Source organism: Peromyscus eremicus, chromosome 7, assembly GCF_949786415.1.
Source record: "Peromyscus eremicus chromosome 7, PerEre_H2_v1, whole genome shotgun sequence".
Classification (NCBI taxonomy): Eukaryota; Metazoa; Chordata; class Mammalia; order Rodentia; family Cricetidae; genus Peromyscus; species Peromyscus eremicus.
In genome coordinates this window covers 36,991,401-37,011,749 of record NC_081422.1, presented here as the reverse complement: position 1 = coordinate 37,011,749, position 20,349 = coordinate 36,991,401, and the positions used below count along the sequence as shown (strand labels likewise).

General features: G+C 50.5%; 1 protein-coding gene across 2 annotated transcripts in view; it reads left to right on the top strand.

Annotated features, from left to right (window-relative positions):
• The window catches only part of Grik4 (glutamate ionotropic receptor kainate type subunit 4), a 317,685-nt gene that overhangs the window by 154,238 nt on the left and 143,098 nt on the right, over positions 1-20,349 (top strand). For both annotated transcript variants that reach the window (XM_059267676.1, XM_059267677.1), the window contains 3 exons: positions 2,848-2,945; positions 6,865-7,030; positions 18,817-18,995. In XM_059267676.1, coding sequence (XP_059123659.1) covers positions 2,848-2,945; positions 6,865-7,030; positions 18,817-18,995 — 443 coding nt within the window. The remainder of the gene's footprint in view (positions 1-2,847; positions 2,946-6,864; positions 7,031-18,816; positions 18,996-20,349) is intronic.

Genomic DNA, 20,349 nt, shown 5'->3' with positions numbered 1-20,349 from the left:
AGTGTGAGAAGAAGGATAAATAAGAGCAAAGCATAATGACGCATGAGTATAAAAATACGTAATGAAGCCCATCACTTTGTGGCTAACTTTAAAAATGAATACATTTGGGGGACTGGGGTGAGGGCTCAGCAGCTAAGAGCCCTTGCTGCTCTTACAGAGGACCTGGGTTTGGTTCCTGGTCCTCACAACCATCTGTAATTCCAACTGCAAGGAATCTGACGGCCTCTCAGAAGTCGGCAGTTTGGCAACAGAGTCCATGCTCATACTCGATGAACTCTGCCGTGTTGAATAGGAGGTTCCGGAGGGCAGGCACCATGGCTAAGGCAAGGTGGTGCTTAGAACTTGATGTTGTACTTGACATGAGCAACTGGTAGCATCATCTGGGCAAAGGCAGCAAGGGTAAGTTTGTTTAGGCAGAGAAAGGCAGAAGTAAAACCTGGCTTAAGCAGATAAGGAAGAGTCATTATCCAAGGAAGAGACTCTCAGAAGTAGAGGAGAAGCAGCACCAGACAGTATTATGTTTGGAAATCTCAAAGAACAGCACAATCAAATGTTGGGAAAGAGAGTTGGGGGAGGACCAGTGACAGGTGGTGAGGACCTTTTGCACCTGCAGATGCAATAGAACAAGGTAGGTTCAGAGAGAGTCCTCCATAAGCACGGAGGCACTATGGTTGTGGAGGAGAGAGCTAGGGGAAGGCCTGGCTGTGGCGAACCAGACTGTACAGTGAATGGGGCCAGGGCCTCGAAGCCCAAAGCTGACTCGGACCTTGACTGGTTCTGCAACCTAATGTGTGTCACAACATCAGGAGGAAGGACTCCTTCCTAAGACTGTCATGCTGGGGTGACATGGAAAGCATCCAGCAGGCAGGGGGAGCTACACAGTCGGGCATGGGAAGGCTTGCATTCTGCTGAGGCTCTTCCTAGGTCAGACCTGGCCACCAGGCTGTATGCCCCTGGGGACGGGTACACTCAGTACTGTTGAGTCCTCTGCAGCTCTGAGATTCTGGAGGCCACAGGTAAAGAGAGGGTAGAGCAGTTCTAAAGTTCACATTGCACACCCACAACTCTGTGATTTGAACCCTGGAGTCTTCCCCTGCTACCTGTGCCCCGTGTAGTTGATCCTATGGCTGTTTTGGCTGGTGGCTGGGACTTTACACAGGAAGGAGTGCCAGGCTTCAGGCGTGGCTTGGTTGCTTCCTCCACAGACCAGCATGTGACATTCCCTCACATGCAATTTCTGAGAAATGAGTTCTGTCATGAATAAAAGGGAAATGTGTGTGGACCTAGGCTTTCAGTTTGGGGTACAGTGTCAAATTGTGCAGTGGGAACATCTGTATGCAGCCTGAGGACGGTGTCTGGGCTCTGACATCACTGATGTGTGCAGTGGAGAGCCTCTATGCAGCCTGAGGATGGTGTCCGGGCTCTGATGTGTGCAGAGAATGAGCTCAGACACTTTCTGTTCCCTCCTTCCCTCCTATCCTCCTTCCCCCAGTCTCTAGCATTCTGTAATCTTAATTCTCCCTTCCTCTTCTGACTACATGCCCCATCATTCAGCATTCAGCCATGAAGGCAATCTGGGATCCTATCTAGAAAACATTGTACTAGAAACCAAGATGTCTAGCAGGGTGGCCTGCCTGGAGGGAGGGAGTCTAGGGAGATGGTTCAGTAGGCAAAGTGCTCGATGCACAAGCATGAGGAGCTGAGTCTGAATGCCCAGCACCCACAGAACAGCTGGCTAGAGTGATGTGCATCTACAGCTTCATGCTGGAGCAAGGATAGGTGGATCCTCGGGGCTCCCTGCTCAGCCACCCAAACTAGCCAAATTAGTAAGATCCAGGTTGAGAAACCCTGTCATAGAAATGAAGGTGGAGAGCAACAGAGGAAGACACCCAACAGTGACCTCTGGCCTCCACATCTCTCACACACACACACACACACACACACACACACACACACACACACACACACGAGCATCTTTATGTGTGCACATTCATGAAGAACATGGAGAAATCTAGTGAGCGGAGAGGAGAACTCTGTACCACACCGAAGAATTGAACTAAGTATCCAAGAGGAGAGGTACAAACTAGGAATGTGGGAGCCGGGAAGGTCTGAGGAAAGAAGGTGTCTGGGGAACCCTTGAAAGGCGAGTGTCTAGAGTCCAGGAGGGAAGAGCACCTTCCCAGTTGAAGAGCAAGGTCAAGACCCCCAGGCAGCACCGGAGTGAGCCAGCTCTGGGGCGAGGCAGCCAGAGGGGCTGACAAAGGACACTCACTCCACCTCTTGTTTTCTCTGTCTTCTCTCACGGCCTCCTTTGACTTCCATTGTCTGCCTTTTACCTCTCTACTGGCATCTCTTGACCACCTCTGTCCCCTTGCTGTCTGCTTTTCTTCCTCCTCAACTGTCTCTGCATCTGAGATGTTAAGAGATTGAAGGCTGGGCACCACTCTGGTACCACCCGGACCTTGAATTGCAGCAGCTGAGTCCCCTAACCCTCAGCAGACCAGACAGGGAGTATGGGGGGCACCTTGGGTTCTCCATTACCTCTGTCCTTCGGTGATGGCCCAAGACAATTTATACCCCCTTTTGGCTGTGGCTGTATGTTGTCATAACCTGGGTCATTTCCTCATTTAATACTGTTCATAAACGCCAATAAAACTGTCTGAGAGCCTAGCAGACCAGGGAGAGGAGGAGAGACGGGTTTGGAAGGGGCGGAAGGGGTCCTGGATGGGGCATAGGCAGAAGGTGAAGGCACTGGGTAATACCTAAGGACTTAGTCAGAACAGAGTCCAGCTGCATCATCTGAATGCCATGTTTTCTTTTCTGTTCCTGCTCCTACCCTGGCTGCAGTGTGTCAGATTCTCCCCAAGGGAGTGGTCGCTGTCCTGGGACCATCGTCAAGCCCAGCCTCCAGCTCTATCATCAGCAACATCTGTGGAGAGAAGGAGGTAAGTGTGAGGCTGCACCGGGGATGGTCCAGCCTGTAGGCTGGATCCTTGAGTGCAGGAAGGGCCCAAGGAAGCCATGCCGTTAACAACATCATCGATGCAAATATAAGATAGAGTGACCACTGGTGGAGCACTTTCTTTTTCTAAGTGCTGAAGGGATGGAGAGATGTTTGCCCACAGGATTTCCAAGCTAAGTTCAGTGTCTTAGGGTCCCATGGCAGGGCAGTGCCTTCAGTGGTCTCTCTGTGAGGCAGAGAGATGGAGGCTGGTGGTCTGGCATGAGGCTGAGGGGACAGAGGTGTGAGCCCTGCACTCTCCTTGATGCAGACAGTGCATTAGTGGTCTGTTTGTTTGAGATTCCAGGGAAGATGCCTTGAGGGGAGAAGCTGCTGCTCCATTTTATTGTGAGAATAAAATTTAAAAGCCTCTGCTTTCTGAGTGCATAAGGAAAGAGATTTTATTTTGTTTTTGCTATTTACTAGTTTCTGCCTTTGCTCTTCCAAGTGTGATGCTGGCCCACAGGTGTGACCTCTGACTGGAGTCTCTGGGCCCAAAGTGTGGAGGCCATTCCCTCTGGCTCCAGTTCATGGGAGAAAAACATACTGGAAGACAGGTTTCCTAGCAACTTGGGCTTTAGAGAGTCTGCCTATTGTAGGCATCTTTGTGGGGCCTTTCTAGAAGCTGCAGGACTTTCTCCTGAAAACACATCCCCCAGAAGACAGTGGATAAGAGGACTGCACCCCACCCCCAGCCTCTCTGTGTCCCCAAGGCTTTCTGGACCAGTTTGTGGGAATTAGATGAAGCTTGGTTTCAGGGAGGAGCATGGGGAGGCAGCAGCATCTCACATCTGTACTAGAGACCTGAGGCTTGGCTTTCCAGCAGCTTTTGAGGTAGAAGCATCTGACTCTGGGAAATAGTTGGGTGCCTTTTCAGAGAAAGCCTAACATCCCCACAGCAGGCACCTTTACCAAAGTGGGGAGTCACAGACAGGCTTCTCCTACCCAGTCTTCCTGGAACTGACCTCTTGATGCTGTGATCGGGGCTTTGTGAGTAGGCCCTGGTTCTTTAAGTCCCCTCTCAGAACTGTAATGTTCAAGTGTCTTATGGCCAATAGCCACACCTGTCGTGGGGGAGGGGGCTGCATTTGCTCCTCTCAGACCCCTAGAACCTTCTTTCCCCGTCTCAGTTATCCTAGAAGATGCGTCTTAGGCCAGCTCAGACCACAGAGCCACTCTGTCCTGCCACCGTCCTGGCAGCATTTCACAGGCTCAGCCAGGAGCTGACGTTTAATTTAAATCTTTCTCGCTGTGCTTCAGGTAACAGTCAAGTGTGCTATGTGGCAGGTTGTAACTCCAGCCTTGGCTCTGATCTTCACCCAGCTAGGCAGCCGACATTGGAGCTCCCACATTCTTTCGCTGACTCTTTCTCTTTCTTCTCTCCCTCGTTCCCCACCACACTCCCTTCACTGCCCTTTGCTCTCCTCCCCCAGCCCCCACTCCAGAGTAGCCCTGCCTTGGAGCTGGAGCTGTTTCACATTGGCTTGCAAGTCCCTCTACACTATGTGGCCTTTTAGGACAGAGGTCATGGGAGCCACTGATTTGCAGCATCCCCCACAGTCCGTTCAACCTGGAGGCACTGCCCAGAGAGCAACCAGGGAGTTACCCCTCCTTTGTCAGGTCATATTCCTCCCTACCTCGACTGCCACTCAGATTATGCATTTTGGTTCATATTTTATCAGGCCTGGCTCTGGGGAAAAGCCATGGAGTCCTTGCCGTGGGTCCCAGCCATTTAAAGGCTGCTAATATTTCTGAGATCCCAATAGCAGGCTGCTTCCTTCCTCCTGCTCTCCCCTTAGTCCCACTGTGGTGACTTCCTGGGACAAATTTGCAGTCGTGGATCTATCATGGATTGATTTTTCTCCAAGAGAGAGAACAAACTAGCAGGGTGAGGCCTAGCTACCCCTGCCCAGGCCACAGAGCAGTTGGCTGCCTCCCCAGCAGCCTCCCAGATGGCCCCTGCTAGTGATTCATCACTTGCCCTGTCCCGGGGAGACCCCTCCACTCTCCTCCGTGCAGCTAAAAGGGCTTCTGGAAACTTCTGCAATTGGAGAAGAGAGGGTCAGGGGCCAGGCATTGTCCAGGCACTGACTGTGTGGGAGTTTAAGGCTGTTTTGTTATTTGAATGCAGAATCCCATTCTCTCTTCCCGACCCTCAGATGCACCAGAGGGCAGCTCTGTTTGGATGATGCTTAGCCAGGTTAAATGGTTTGCTTCTGAATCACACAGTAGAACCTAGACACAAGCCAGTCTGTAGAATCCAAAAACCAACTATCCTTCTCCTTCCTGAAGGACCCCTCCCTGAATCCAGGGCCGGGAGTTATGAATCCATTGCTGTCTCCAAGGACTCCTCACCACGGGGGAACTAATAGGCAGAGCTCTTTTGGCTAGCTGCTGGTGGAACCCAATGGACTGACTGTCACCCAGGGAGGAGTCAGGTCACAGACGCCAAGGCTATGTCTGGATCTGAATCGGCCAGGCCACCCGGCTTGTACCCAGCTTTGCCCTTCATCTGGCTCCTTTGTCCCCCCTCTTGCCTTCAAGGTGTACGTGTTACTCATTTTAGATCAATTGTGTGGGATACAAAACACAAACAGGCGGAAAGACCCCCATGAAGTGCACCAGGTCAGCTCTGATCCTGAGAGCCAGCCTTCAAACTCACCAGGCTTTTGTCAGTTCTGCACCACGAAATCCCAGGTGAAAAAACAAAAACCAAAACCAAACTATGGTTGTGCTCTGCCCATGGTTCAGGGGCTAAGCCTAGTTGAATTCAGTAATTTTCTCTTTGGATTTTCCTAGATCTTTGCTCTCCTCCCATCTCAATTTGCAAAGAGCCCTGGTTTCCGGCCGGCTTCTCCCTAAATCGTGAAAGGATAAGATGATGCAGGCCTACAGAGACCATCACAGCATTATCCCAGACCCCTGTAGCACAGCCTCTGAGCAAAGCCAGGCAGAGAAAACTTCGGTAATCGCCTCTGACTAATCCATTCTAGAAGCCAAGCACCTCATCATCGGGAAATTCTTTCTGCTGTCTGCTTTCAATCTCACTTGCTTTTGCATCAGTACAAACTTGTGCTCAGTTTCAGCTCTCCCAGCTCTGAGTGCCAGGGATGAGAGTGTCTGAATAAAATCAAGGTGGATGGCAGCTTATTACGATTTAACTTTCCTATTACCTACCAAATAGCCTAAGCTGTCAATAAAGCCGCCATTGGTGCCTCTTAATATCTCCTTCCTGGAAAAGAGAGGGAAGATGGCGCCGTCTAGAGACATCGCTTGTCCATGTGGAAGGAAGCCAACATCGCTCTGATAGATTCAGGGCAGGTGTTTGTCCATCCGGCTCCATCCAGAGGCTCGAATGCTCTTGAGGTTCATTCCTATCTGCTCCCTGCCCCTAGGATTTACCCAGAAAGCTTGCTGGGAACTAGTGTGTGCCAACTATGTAGGATTGGCTGAAGGCCTTCTCTCTAACTTACAAGGAAACGGTTTGTCTCTTCTTGCTGTCTCTGCTCCAGTTTATTAACTACAGATAATACTACAGGTAGACTATAAGGACTGTGCCTTCAACAGGGACTGGACTCTTATAGCATAGAGCATTTACAGAGGTCTCTAGCCAAAGGATGGCTTGTAATGGGTCTTTTCAAAGATGTTATCACATCCTACTCCCACGGCCTTGGAGCCCAGATCCTGCACGCTTCTGTTCCTTCTCTGTGTGTCAACGGTGTTAAGCAAAAGAAGGCATGCGCAGCTGCAGCCTGGGTGACGCATCCTGCTTTCCCTCTCTCACTCATTCTGGATCCTTCTTGCTCCTCCCCCTCTTTTTTTTTTTTTTTTTTTTTTTTTTTTTTTTTTGCTCCCCCTGCCAGGTCCCTCATTTCAAAGTGGCCCCAGAGGAGTTTGTCAGGTTCCAGTTGCAGAGATTTACCACCCTGAATCTTCACCCCAGCAACACCGACATCAGCGTGGCTGTGGCGGGGATCCTGAACTTCTTCAACTGCACCACTGCCTGTCTCATCTGTGCCAAAGCAGAATGTACGTATGCCCAGGTTAGCCCCATGCCCAGGCTAGCTCCATGCCCAGACAGGTTGGTTTTGTTCACTTCCACTAGGCTGTGGGCTCTGGGCTCACAACAGAGCAAGGAAGTCTTGGGGGGGGGGTCTGACAAAAAAGAGGTACAATCCTCTGTCTCTCTCTCTCTCTCTCTCTCTCTGTCTCTCTGTGTGTGTGTGTGTGTGTGTCTCTCATCTCCGTCTCCCCTGCCCCTCTCCCTCTGTACGTGTAATAGAAATACAGTGCCCATAAGCACCCTTCGCCTGTACTACCTGGGCATGGAACTAGGTTGCAGGGAGACTGGCCAACTGCCAAGTCTTTTTGTATCTGCAAACTCAATTCCCACATTTTCAGCCTCATTGTTAAGGAGACACAAAGCGGGAGGCGGGGTGGGGGAGATACAAAATTGAATGCGTTTGTACTTGATGAGCTGAAGAGTATCTTCCCCCGGAGAGCAGGTTTTGCTGATGAAACAAGGTCCAAGGTCAATTCCTGATAAAGCATTTTCTTTTTTCTTTCTGCAAACACAGATTTGGAGAGGCATTTTCCGTGTCCCTCACACAATCTGAGACATAAATTCAGTGCTTATGAGGTTTAGCTAATTTGAGCCAACAAACATATGTGTCCACGTCTTCCAGGTGGCATCTGTGTGCCCACTCACTGTCAGTCCGATGCTGGCCACTGCTGTGTACTGGTGGCCGGTGCTTGAACCCAGCATGCCACCTGCACCAGTGAGCTGCACAGGTTGTTGTGATCCTGCAGATCACTCCGGGCTGTCCTCGTGGACGTGTGCTCTCTCTTCTGCCAGAAGCCCAGTTTTCAACTTCTCAGAACTGCTCTGAGCAAGGCCTCCCTCTACCCTAGAATCCAAGTAATATCTAAAAACAAAACCACAGTGTTCCTGCCTGGCCCACAGTCAGGACAAATCTCTCTCACCCGCCAGTCCCCACAGCCACTCAGACCCAACCAAGTAAACGCACAGAGACACATATTGCTTACAAACTGTATGGCCGTGGCAGGCTTCTTGCTAACAGTTCTTTTATCTTAAATTAACCCATTTCTACTAATCTATAAGTTGCCACATAGCTCATGGCTTACCGGTATCTTTTTTTGTTTTGTTTTGTTTTGTTTTTTGTTTTTCGAGATAGGGTTTCTTTGTGTAGCTTTGCGCCTTTCCTGGATCTCGCTCCGTAGACCAGGCTGGCCTCGAACTCAAAGAGATCCACCTGCCTCTGCTTCCCGAGTGCTGGGATTAAAGGCATGCACCACCACTGCCCGGCAGCTTACCGGTATCTTAACATGTTGCTTCTCATCACGGTGGCTGGCAGCGTCTCTCTGCCTCAGCCTTCCACTTCCCAGAATTCTCTTCTCTGTTTGTCCCGCCTATACTTCCTGCCTGGCTACTGGCCAATCAGCATTTTATTTATACAGAGCGATCTCCACAGCACGGCGGGACAGGCCAGAACCACCCACGGCAGCAGGCCTTTACACTCGACTACCTCCACGTGTACACTGTTGTATTTATCATCCAGTTTTCCTGACTGTTTACTCGGGGCTACCCGGGAAACAAAGTCACTAAGCTTCAGCCCTGTATGCTTGATCTGTACCTAATTATTACAACCACCCAGGGGTATGGAAGGCATGGCAGCCCCCATTTCCAAGAGAGATGCAGGCCACAGGAGGAGAAAGGGTAGCAGAGGGACTGGTTCTTTGTCTGGGGAGGGCATTAAGAGGCTCCATTAGGAATTGATGGAGGAAGGAAGGAGACCTAGGAAGGAAAGCCAGACCCGTGGGTGGCAGGTAAGGGAGTGTAGACTTGGGTCCTGGGTTCACTGAGGGACCTTGAAGGTCTCTTCCCTGAGGGACATCCTCAGAAGGATGGTCGTTGTGATACTGTGTGCACCATCAGGGAACAGCTAGTTTGAGTAGATGGAAATGATACAAGGGTTGGGGAATTTGAGTTAGACTTCAGGCACCGGAGACCCTCAGACCTGGAGAGAGAATGCTGGTTCCGCAGGGCTTCTGTAAGCAGGTCCTGTGAAGGCTCATAAGTGGGTTCATGTGCAGGAACACACCGGGTTCTCTCCCCATCGGTCAACATGGGTATTGAAGCAATTATGACAAGTGAGTTTGTAGGGGATGGGGTGTGTTAGAGTTCTCAGGCTAGGGTTTCATTGAAGGGATTCAGCAACGGTTCAGTGAACAGACATCAAACTCCTTCAGTACAAAAGAGGAAACAGAACTCCAGAGAACTGCTCCCCTTGCCTAGAGTCCCATAGCTAATAGTGGTAGATTTGAGGCTTAAATCCAGGTTCCTAGGAAAATAGTTCAATATACTGTCAGCAATAACCCTGTATTTGTCAAACTGGGTTCCTCTGGATCTACACTGACCCATGCAATAGTCCCAAGTCACTTATGACTACTTAAATTTAAAATCTGAATTAAGCAAAATTAAAATTTCAGAGCTGGGTATGGTGGTGCACATAGGTAACCTCAGCAATTGAGAGTCTGAAGCAGGAGGATTGCTGTAGATTGAAGCCTTCATAGAGGCTACAGAGTGAGACTTATTTTATTGTTTTTTTTTTTTAGACAAAGATTACATTACAAAAAAATGTACTCCCTCAGCCTCACTAGCCTCTTCCCAGGCGTTTAGTAGCCGCACATGGCCACCAGCTAGCAAGCGCTGAGACTGAACAGTATTCCAGAAAGCTCCCCTGGACAGCTTTGCTTTGATGCCAATGACACGGACAAAGAGTTCTGTAGCAGAAAGCAAATGGATGAACAGAGGACAGACGTCGACCTTCTTTCCCCTTGTAGCAACTCACAGTGCACCTTAGCACAGACCTTCTGAGATGTCTGTGCTTCTCCAAATAGTCTCCCATGAGCCTCACAAAGATGCCGATCTAGTAGTCCACAGGATGCTAATTTTTGATGGAATATGCTATATTTCTGCTTTCTGTACGTAGTACCCAGCATCAGTGAGTGATGTAACAGAATCAAGCTCCACCCACAACCCTGTTTTGGGAATTGATTGCCACAAGGCCACTCTAAACAGGACTTACACAGCAGGGCTTGTCAGAGACAGAACAGAAGGCTGTCCATAATATCTGGAGGCAAAAGTTTTCTTGACGTCTACCTCAGTGTTGGCTAACAATGTCTCACCCAACCCTTCAGGAAATTCCTTCTTGTGTCTAAGTCATAATCCTTCTTGCTTACAAACTGAGCCCTGTTTCTCTACTCCAGCTGTTATGGGGCCCGGGGAAATCTGTGGCTCAGATGTGTGTTACACATCTCCTTTGCTGGGTACTGTTACCTCCCAGCTCAGTACTCTTTCCATTAGAAGCACGGCATTCCCTCTACTCCTCAGTCATGCTGGAGTAGAGAAAACAGTGCTGGAGTTTTAAGAGGCTTCAGGTCCTGCTGCAGCAAAGTCAGGATTCTTCAAGTCCCCTGACTCAGGCTGGGGCTCTTCTCTCAGTTTTGCACCTCCCCCCCCCCCCCGCCCCCAGATCTGTGTATACAACCCCAGGCCAGCAGCTTTAGCATGGGCTCTGCCTGGTAGGAATGGAGAGCTCTGGAGCAGAAGTCCCTACAGTCCTTGAACAGAGGGGCAGGGCGGGTGGTGGTTGGATACGGTTCAGGGCCTAGAAGGCATGAGAATGTCTGGCCACAGGCTCAGGGCCTCTTCAGCCACAGCATAATGTTCTGCTCAGAGAAGTCACTAGGTTGCTGTGACTTTTGTCCCCTCCCTCCAGGCCAGGGAGGAAGGTGGAACAGGCAGGAGAAGTTCAAGGGCAGAGAAGATTAAAAATGTAATCAAAGGCCGAGAAAATGAGGGGCTACAGGGAGATGTGGCTCAGAGCGCTGGATGAGACCTCCGTCTATCTTCCTTATTAATGCTGGGCCAAGAGACACTGAGGGTAGAATTAGGGACAGAAATCTAATTCTACTTTCCAGCCCTCAGAATCGCTTAGCGGGGATCATTCCATGGGGAATCTACCACTTATGCTCCGGCTTCCCAGAAGGAGATTTTTTAATAAGCAGGTTTGGGACTAAGCAGAGATATGTAGTAGATTACAATATTTTTCTTTAATGAAAAAAAAAATCGGAACCTCTATAAGTCTTATTTCTAAAAAAGGCCAAGAGAGGTGATGGGGTGATTGGCCCTGCCATGGACCTTCTAGCCATTCCACAGAACCCAAAGGGGTTGGCTGCTTGCGGGCTTCCAAGGAGAGCTGTGGGTCCCCACCACAGCTGTGGGAACTCACTTGGTACTATCCGAGGAGGAAGTGTTGCCTAAGAGAGAGGCAGGATGGTGGTGTGAAAGAGACATCGTGGGGATGAAGACATGGTTATTAGGAAAGGGCTTGCCATGCAAGCAGGAGAACTCAAGTCTGACTCCGCATAGAGCCCACATAAAATCCTGGTCCGTGGTAAAGATGTGTAATCTCAGTGTTAGAGAAGCAGAGTCAGGAGGCTCCCTGGATAACCAGTCTAGCCAAAGTGTTGAACTCCAGAGAGGCCCTGTCTCAAACAATAAGGAGAGTGATTGAGGAGGGCATCCCTAATCAACCTCTACTGGAAAACACACACACACACACACACACACACACACACACACACACACACACACACACAAGAGAGAGAGAGAGAGAGAGAGAGAGAGCGTGAGAGCGCAAGCGCACTATCTTTGGAGTCAAACCAAGCTGTGGTACCCGGAGCAGCAGTTCAATGCTCAGTAGATCACCTCACCTTTCTGAGCCTCTCTTTCCTGTTGTTGGAGATGATAAAGCCTGCTGAGGTAACTGGGGGGAAAAGTGCCCATGCCCAGAGGATGATGCACATTTGATTACTGTTCTCTCACCCTGCGACACTGGCTGAGGCAGTGGGAGCCAAGCAGGGAACATTATGAGCAACCCCTAGGACCCTTTTAAAGACGAGCTGGGGCGGTAGCGGGCCTTCTCCATGCCACCGCCTCGATCCAATCCGCTGTGAGAAGCCTCTTGCTTGAAACAAACTTCCCCATGCACCTGCAGGCTGATCTTGGGAGGTGCCAGTGACCTCAGTGGCACTTACTATGTGCTGAGCACTGTGCTGTTTTTATGTTATTTCATTTCAACTTTAAGTTCTCGGGTTCTAGTTTTGATCCCTGACATTACCCAAAAAATTTAAATCCTCTCATTTAAACCCGAGAACTGAAGATCACCATATAGAACAGCCTCTATTATCAGTCGCATTATATGCATGAAGAAAGCAGAGGTGACATCCAATTTCAAGGTCACATGGTTCCCACCTCCCTTGGCCTTGCATACTCCTCTGATCCGTGTAGTACAGACAGGAGTGAGGAGCACCTTTTCCTACACGTGGGGAGCACGGAGACCTCTTGTGTGAGTGCTGCAGTGGGGGCCAGGTGTTGGAGTTCAACTATTGTACTCGGTCCCCATCTGCCCAGACCTCTGGCTCTGTGGCCTTCTCTGTCTTCCCTGTTCCTGGGGCCAGTCTCAGGTGTGAGATAGGACAAGACAGAAGCAGGTGAAAGGCACCATTCCCACACTTGAATCTGAAGCGTGCAGCTCACCCTTCGGTAACCAGTCACTCTGGACTCTCACCTTCTCCGGTCAGAATTAGTTTCTCCAGCTAGATAGGGCAGGACTCAGGAAGTTGTAGGAGGAGGATGTTGAGTTTGAAGCCTTCCTGGGCTACATAAGTGAAAGACCTCGTCTCTAACCTAACTGACCCCCTTCCTCCGAAAAGAAAAAAAAAGGGGGGGGGCTGCCACAGAGGAAGTTTGACAGCCACACAAACTGAATTTGACACTTGGCAAGGGAAGATAAATGAATGTTTGGCAGGTCAAGGGCACCAGGCACCGCATCACACTCATTTAACCTGTTACATGTTCCCCAAGGTCTTTCGCAAGGTCAGTCCACCGGCATTAGCTGCCTCCCCCCAGAACTTCACAGCACTTCCCTCCCTGGGAACGGAGCATTTCCCAGCACCAAGTGCTAGTGAGAGGGAGTCAGCCAGTGGAAGGAGACTGGAAGGGAGGCTGAGCAAAGACCAGCTCAACTAGACATTGTTTGGTATTGTCTTCTCTGAGGTGGGTCGCATGTGTCACAGAGTGGCCTCAAACTCCCCATGGAGCCAAAGATGACCTTGAACTTGTGATCCTCCTGTCTCTAACCTCTGATTGCTGGGTATGCAATCCCTTGCTTCATGCATAGAATGAGACTGATAAAAGAAGCTGTTTACACGGTGCTGGAGGATGAACAGGGCTTCCTGAGTGCTGGGCAAGTGCTCTACCGACTGAGTTACTCCTCAGCACCCTGATGTAGATATTTTCTTTAGTGTGTGTGTATGTGTATGTGTATGTGTGGGTGTGTATATGTGGGTGTGCTTTGGCATGTGGAAGCCGGATATTGATGTTTAGATGTCTTCCTCAGCCACTCCACTTTATTTTTTTTCTTTGAATCTATGTGTGTGTGTGTGTGTGTGTACATGTCAGGGAACTTGTAAGAGCTGGACCATGTGGGTCCTAGGGATCAAACTCAGGCCATCCCTGGACAGCAAGCACCCTCACCTGATGAGTCATCTTGCCGGCCCTTCACTTTTTGTTTGTTTGTTTGTTTGATCCTGGCTGGCCATGCAGATGCCAGGATTCCCCTGTCTCCGTGTCTGCCCTCCACCCAGCACTGAGTCACAATCACTTGCCACCACACCTGGCTTTTCAGAGTGTTGCCGATCAAAAAGGGGCCTCTGAGCTTGCACAGAGACACTTCGCCCTGAGCCGTCTCCCCAGCCCCTTTTTAGATGTCGATATTGGATCCTCTGTGTCCCGTGCAGAGACGTTACTCAAGCAGCTCTGTCCTTGTCCTGTGGCTGCCACCGAGGCTGGCTGCTCTCTCACAGCCTGGCTGTCCTCCCTCTGACCCTGGGGTCCCTGCCTGCCTTCCGGTTCTGGAAACCAGTCTGTGCCTTTCTTCCCAGAGCAGTTGCCCATTGGACTCCACATTGATCTGCTTTGATCCTGACCAAGACTAATGGGTTCCCCAGGCTCCTCACCTCAGCCTTGGCAGGCACGCCTGCTGCTGGGCCAGCATCCTGTCCCCGTCCTACAAGAGAGAAAGACTGGGGTGGAGGTGGTGGGAGCCTGAAGACAGAGCAGAGTTTAACCCCTGTGAGGGCAGGCAAGCTGCAAATCCCGAGGTCTAGAACAAAGATGTGAGGAGAATGACAATAAGCACACCCCCAGTTGCACTGAGCAGAGCACACTTTCTCTTATGCAAGTCTCCCACTGCCCAGAACCAAAAGGACCAACTTCTGGGACCTTCGAGATGGCTCAGCAGGCTGAAGTGCTTACCAACAAACATGACAACCTGAGCTTGAACCTCGGGGCCTGAATAGTGGAAAAAGAATTGACTCTGGAAAGTGTTCTTTAACCTTCACATGAGCATGTGTGTGCACATGCGTGTGAACACACACACACACACATACAAACAAAATACAAAATTAATTTCAAACCTTTTTTTTTTTTTAATAAGTATCATGTTTTTGGATTTTCAGAATCAGAGATTCCCTGAGCTGGAAATACATCCCTTTTTTTCTCTTTCCGATTCCCATCCGTGGTTTAATTCCCTAGACAGTGGTCCACAAAAGGGCCTTCCCAGGGCTTCTTTGCCTCCAGCGATGGGGAGTTGAACTGCCACATGCAGTCCATTGCATCTTGAGACAGAGAAGTGGAAGATGCTTCCCTAGTGTGAGCAAGCCTGTCTCCCTGTGGTGTGTAACCCCTTACAGCCCCGAGGCTTCCAGGACCAAGTCTGTCTTCTGATTGCCTTCCCCGATGCCACACTCCTGCCTTCACGATGCTTGCTTGGTGACAGTGTGACAGGTCTTTCCAGGCACTGCTGCTCCCCTGGCCTCAGCATTACTTCCCCCTAGTTGCTAACTGAGTCCAGTTCAACAAGTGTGGTGCATCTGCCCTTACTGGAGCTATGCAGAGATGTTTGGAAGAGTTCCCCTGCCTTTGCTGAGGGAAATCATTCAGGTGGATAGTATTGTAATTGGACGGTCCCAAGTTACACGATCTAACTTACATTTTCCTACCTGCACCATTGTGCAAAAGCAACACGCCGTCAGCGGAAACATTCTTAAGGCGTTTGAAATGGCCACACGTGCATGAAGACCTGAGTTTGGATTCCCAGCACATAAAAACTTGGGAGTAGTGCCATGTGCTTTGCAATCTCAGGGCTGGAGAGGTAAAAACAGGGCGTGTCAGGCATCAGCCTAGCTGAACCGGTGAGCTTCTGGTCCAGGGAGAGGCTCTGTCTCAACAACTGAGGCAGAAAACGATTGAGGAAAACACTTGACATCCCCCCCCCCCCCCCCCGCAAACACACACATTTACCATACTTGAAATTATGATTTGGCTCCCTTTCCTGGCTAAGGGTATTAGGTCCTACATTTTCTTGGGACACTGGGCAGTGACAGATCATATGATCACAAGGGGGAACCCCCACACTAGTGCAGTGTGTGGCCTTGCTAAGCCACAGACAGTGTTCCAGTGGCAATGTGTGCAATGGGTTTTCAGATTAGGGTAGTTCCAGCTGACAATGGCCTTATCAGGATAGGACGCCTTGAAAATTCAGGGGACTATGGATGCTGGCAAATATTTTATGTGATCGATCAGCAGGGGCTATGTTTTAGGGGCTGGGTGATTGTTCCTGCAAGTGTTGGGCAAGGGAGAAAATGGGTGAAGATAGAGAAAGGAAAGATGTGTTCGGAAGGAGAGGCAGGAAATCGCAATGAGAGGCTAACAAGGTTCGCAGTGCCCCTTCTGGGTGACCGATGTCTTCATGCTGCTTTACTAACTCCATATGATATCCTTTCCCCTGGTTTTCCAGGCATGGCGGCAGAGTGGGCTGGGGACATTGTCCAGTGACTCCCTGGCCATGTTTGAGCCCTGTGCAAGCCTCAATATTGTGTTCATTTTTGCCGCTCCAGGTACCACTTAGGTGGGGGAAGGGCTAACTTTCTGATGGGTGCTGGGGGGGGTGCACACCTGTAGGGGTGCTCACTCCCCTGGTCTCTAGTCCTCCCTCTTAGTGCACAGAATGTGGGGTGAAGTAGAGGCAATGTCCTGTTCTTGTTTACAGAGCAGTCAAGGAGTCAGTGGCCATGGATTGATTGGAGCAGGGGCTCTGGTGCGTCAGTGGCTTGGGGAGCTCTTTCCCCAAGAGCCCAGTTCACCTGCCAGGATGAAGGGATGAAGGGTCCCTGAGCTGCCTTTGTCCAGCCATCCCCATTCTGCCCACAATCCTGCTGTTTCCCCTTGGGCTTCCTGGTCTCACTGCACTGAATGGCATTGCCCAGCTGATGCATTCTGGGTTGGCGGGCGGTTAGCCTCTTTGTAGCCAGGCTCCAAAGATTTACAGACCAGGCCTGTGGGGTTCACTCGACTTCTGAATTTTGATCCCTCTGGCACCAGTGATCACCCCATGCCCAGGACCTGGCCAAGACTCTGAAGAGCCATCTCTGTGTCCTCTACCCTGACCACCTGGTGAAAATGGTGCCTTGTGGGTCAAGTCAAGTCCTTGTCAGGTGGGGGATTGCCTCTGACATCACCTCAGAGGAAGGTGCAGTACCTCCTCTCTCCATCTTGGAGCTGGGACAAAAGGAGACTACTCCCAGAGAACTCCAAATCCATCCAGGCCACTAAACAAAACAGGAAGTGACAATTTCACTCTCCCCTTGACTGACTTTGTCCAGCCATCCCCATTCTGCCCACAATCCTACTGTCTCCCCTTGGGCTTCCTGGTCTCACTGCACTGAATGGCATTGCCCAGCTGATGCATTCTGGGTTGGCGGGCGGTTAGCAGGATTTAGTATGTCCGTCTGCTGTTTGTCTACATAGAGTCCCCTGGTGACACACTTCCTCCAATAAGGCCACACCTCTCAATCTTTCCAAAGCCTATGTGGGCCATTCTCTTTCAAATCACCACATACCATGTGGCCCTCATTTGTGAAGCAAGTTGTTCCAGCTCTCCCCATCTCTCACCAGGCAGACCCCAGCTCCCTGGAGGACTTTCTGAAGACAGGAGCAGTAAATGGGTGGGCTAGACCTTCCCAGACTTCTTCCTCCATCATACAGGCCCTCAAACTCCCACTCTGGTTGCTTGTTTCCAAATAAAATAAAAGCACTCATTCTTGTTGTTAAAACACACACACACACCAAGTGTTGTCTTCTCTCACGTAAGTCCCCAGATGCATGCCCATGTCTTGGGGGTGGGGTGGGGGGCTGTGTAGACACAGTACCCACGGCCACTTGCTTTGTCCCAAGAGGAAACATGGTCTCTTGTGTAAAGGGTTGGGTGGGGATCAGAAAGTGGGAAATCTAGTCCAGCTGTGTCCCTCCCATGTGTGACTGGGCAAGTCACAACATCTGTCCGTGACACAAAGTGGGGATGGCTGCTCTTCAGTGCCACCTCTGAATTATGTCAGTTGTCTATGAACCTCAGAAGGGTACAGGAGAGAATCTTCATGGGTTGTATTGATGGCATCTCTGAATTGAATACTTTGTTGGTCAGGGCCGAAGCTGGCAGCACAGGGAACCTGGAGTGGTAGAAAAATCAGCCCTCTCTTGCCACCCACAGCATGAGGTGTGTTCCTTACCTCCCTGCCTCCCTCCTCCTTGGAATCTGGGGGATTTTAGTACTTCATAGTATTGTTATGAAGACTTGCATAAGAAAAGCCATGTAAAAGTTTCAATGCATTATCTAGTGCATGATGAGGTTTGATAAATGTTATTCCTGTCTCTGCTTTGTGAGCAAACGCCTGCAGGTATCTTTCCACCAGACTCAAGACAGCTGGCTCAGAGGAGATGGCCCTCCTGTCACACATCTGTCCTCCCCATGGCCTTGCCTTGGCAGGGACAGCCAGAATTAGACCCCTCTAATCTCAGTGACGCTGTTCTGGATTGTTTCTTCCCACCAAGACCCCTGGCATCCACTTGCTGGGGGTGGGAGGGAGGAGGAGAATCCTTAGCTCGGGGTCCCCCTTGGCCATTTGTTTTGGAGCCCAGGTTTGCTGCTGTTCGATGCCTTTTCTTTTATGATCATGATAATGCCTTGTCTTGGAGCAGCCATGGGGCTCTGAGGAGTTCAAAGAGGTTTGCTAGGACTCCTTCCTGGGCCTCGGGATCTTGAGGGCACTGCTTCACCACTGTCAAAATGGAAACAAAGGCTTCTCTTGGTGGGGTTTGACGGACCACGTCTAGATCCTCCTGAGTACCCGGGAGCTTTACAGAGCACATTAAACACTTGCACAGCCCTGCAAGCTGCCTGCTGTTGGGGTTTGTCCTGCTTACAGAAGGGACTGCGCCCTAGACATCTGGCTACGTGGGAAGGTTCTAGAAGTGGCAGAAGAGACTCAGTGCTGGTGCTCTCTGATCAAGGTCTCAGTTACTGGGCACAGTGCTTCAAGGGAAGCCTGGGGGTGGGGGTGGGGCTCTCTTACCTTGTGCCGCATTCCTGAAGGGGCCACATGTTCTATTCTGAAAGTAGAGGTCTACTAGGGATCTGATGGAAGCTTTTGAGTGTTCCTTATAGTTAGATGGCATAACTGAAGCCCAAGAGGCAGGGAAACCTGCTTGGGGTTTAGGGACCCCCCAACACTGAGTCTGAGCCGCCTCCAGCCTGAGTCACCATGTGCCCGAGCATCTGTAGAGGCAGGCTCTGCAGACCCTCAGGGGCTTCCTCCTTTCCCCGCTCCAGGCCTTTTAAACCTGGAGAAGCTGCTCCGGCAATTCCTTATCTCCAAGGACACGCTCTCAGTCCGGATGCTGGATGACACTCGGGATCCTACTCCGCTCCTCAAGGAGATCCGGGACGACAAGACAGCTACCATCATCATCCATGCCAACGCCTCCATGTCCCACACCATCCTCCTGAAGGTGGGAGCCTGGCTGGGGTGGGTACTGGGGAGTGTAGTGCACCTTTCCCCTCTTCCCTGATTTGAACCATGGCTGTCCCTTGGTCCTGGGCTGGATCTGAATGCTGAATCCCCTCTGTCTACTTCTGTTTCCATGGACACCAGCCCCTCCAAAGAGAAAGCGGGATGATGATGCTGCCACTCAGAAACACTTAGCACCTGGTGGGGCTGAGAGACCAGTCGGACCTAGAGTCAGGCTTGAGAGGCTCCAGTGGAGGCCACCTGTCAGACAGTGTACACACACAGCTCCACTCCTGTGTGGTGCCGAGGGTCAGTCTGTCCTCAGCCCTGACAGTGTTTCAGCAGTCTGCCACGTGCCTCTCTGTCATTTCGCAGCACAGCCCTCTCCAAGGTGATGTGAGATAGGTATGTTGTTGTCTTCATCGTGCAGGTGAGGAAGCTGAGGCCCTGGGAGGGTAGCAGCTGCCCGAGGCCAGCCCTGTGGGAACCGGGCTGAACACACTAGCTTGCTCTCTCCCCAGGGCAGGCACTTTCTACTAGGGCTCATGACAACCTAGAGTGATGGCCAAGCAGACGTAGGCATGTGGACATGGAACTTTGCCAGAGAGAGAAAAAGAGAAGTCAGGTGATTTGGGTCTCCTGGACAGCTGCAAACAGCTGGGCAGCTGAGGTGCCACCTTGCACCAGTCCTTGAGCTAAGCATGCGTTTTAGAGAGAAGACTTGTTCTAGGCTCTTCCCTCACTCCTTAGCAGTCCCTATAACTGCTCAGGCACATTGACCTCTCTTAATGCTATTTTAATTGCACATTTAAACACACCCTGCCATCTTCCACTGGGGTAGCCAGACTCCTCATTAACCTCTGCCTGGCTGGGCTGAGCCTGAAAACACTTAATATCTGTCTCTTTCTCTCCTTCCTTTTCTGCCTCTTTCCTCCCATCTTCTCCTGCCTAGGTCTTTTTTTTTTTTTTTCTAAATCTGAAAGTTAATAAGAGATTTGAATGAATTCTCTCAGTACCCAGGCTGTCCCTTCAGCCTGTTGCTATAGTAATTTTCTACAGCACCAAAACCACATCTGTCTATGAGTACTCAACTTACGAAAGAGTACTCGAACACACACACACACACACACACACACACACACACACACAGAGAGAGAGAGGGACACTAACCACACAGACTTGAACACACAGAAAATACTGAGAGACACCAACACAAACAGACACACTTACACACACACACACACACACACACACACACACACACACACACCATACACACAGAGGGACACAAACCACACAGACTTGCACACACCTCTTTTTGTCCTTTTCCTCTTCCTTCTCACATCTGGAGATAT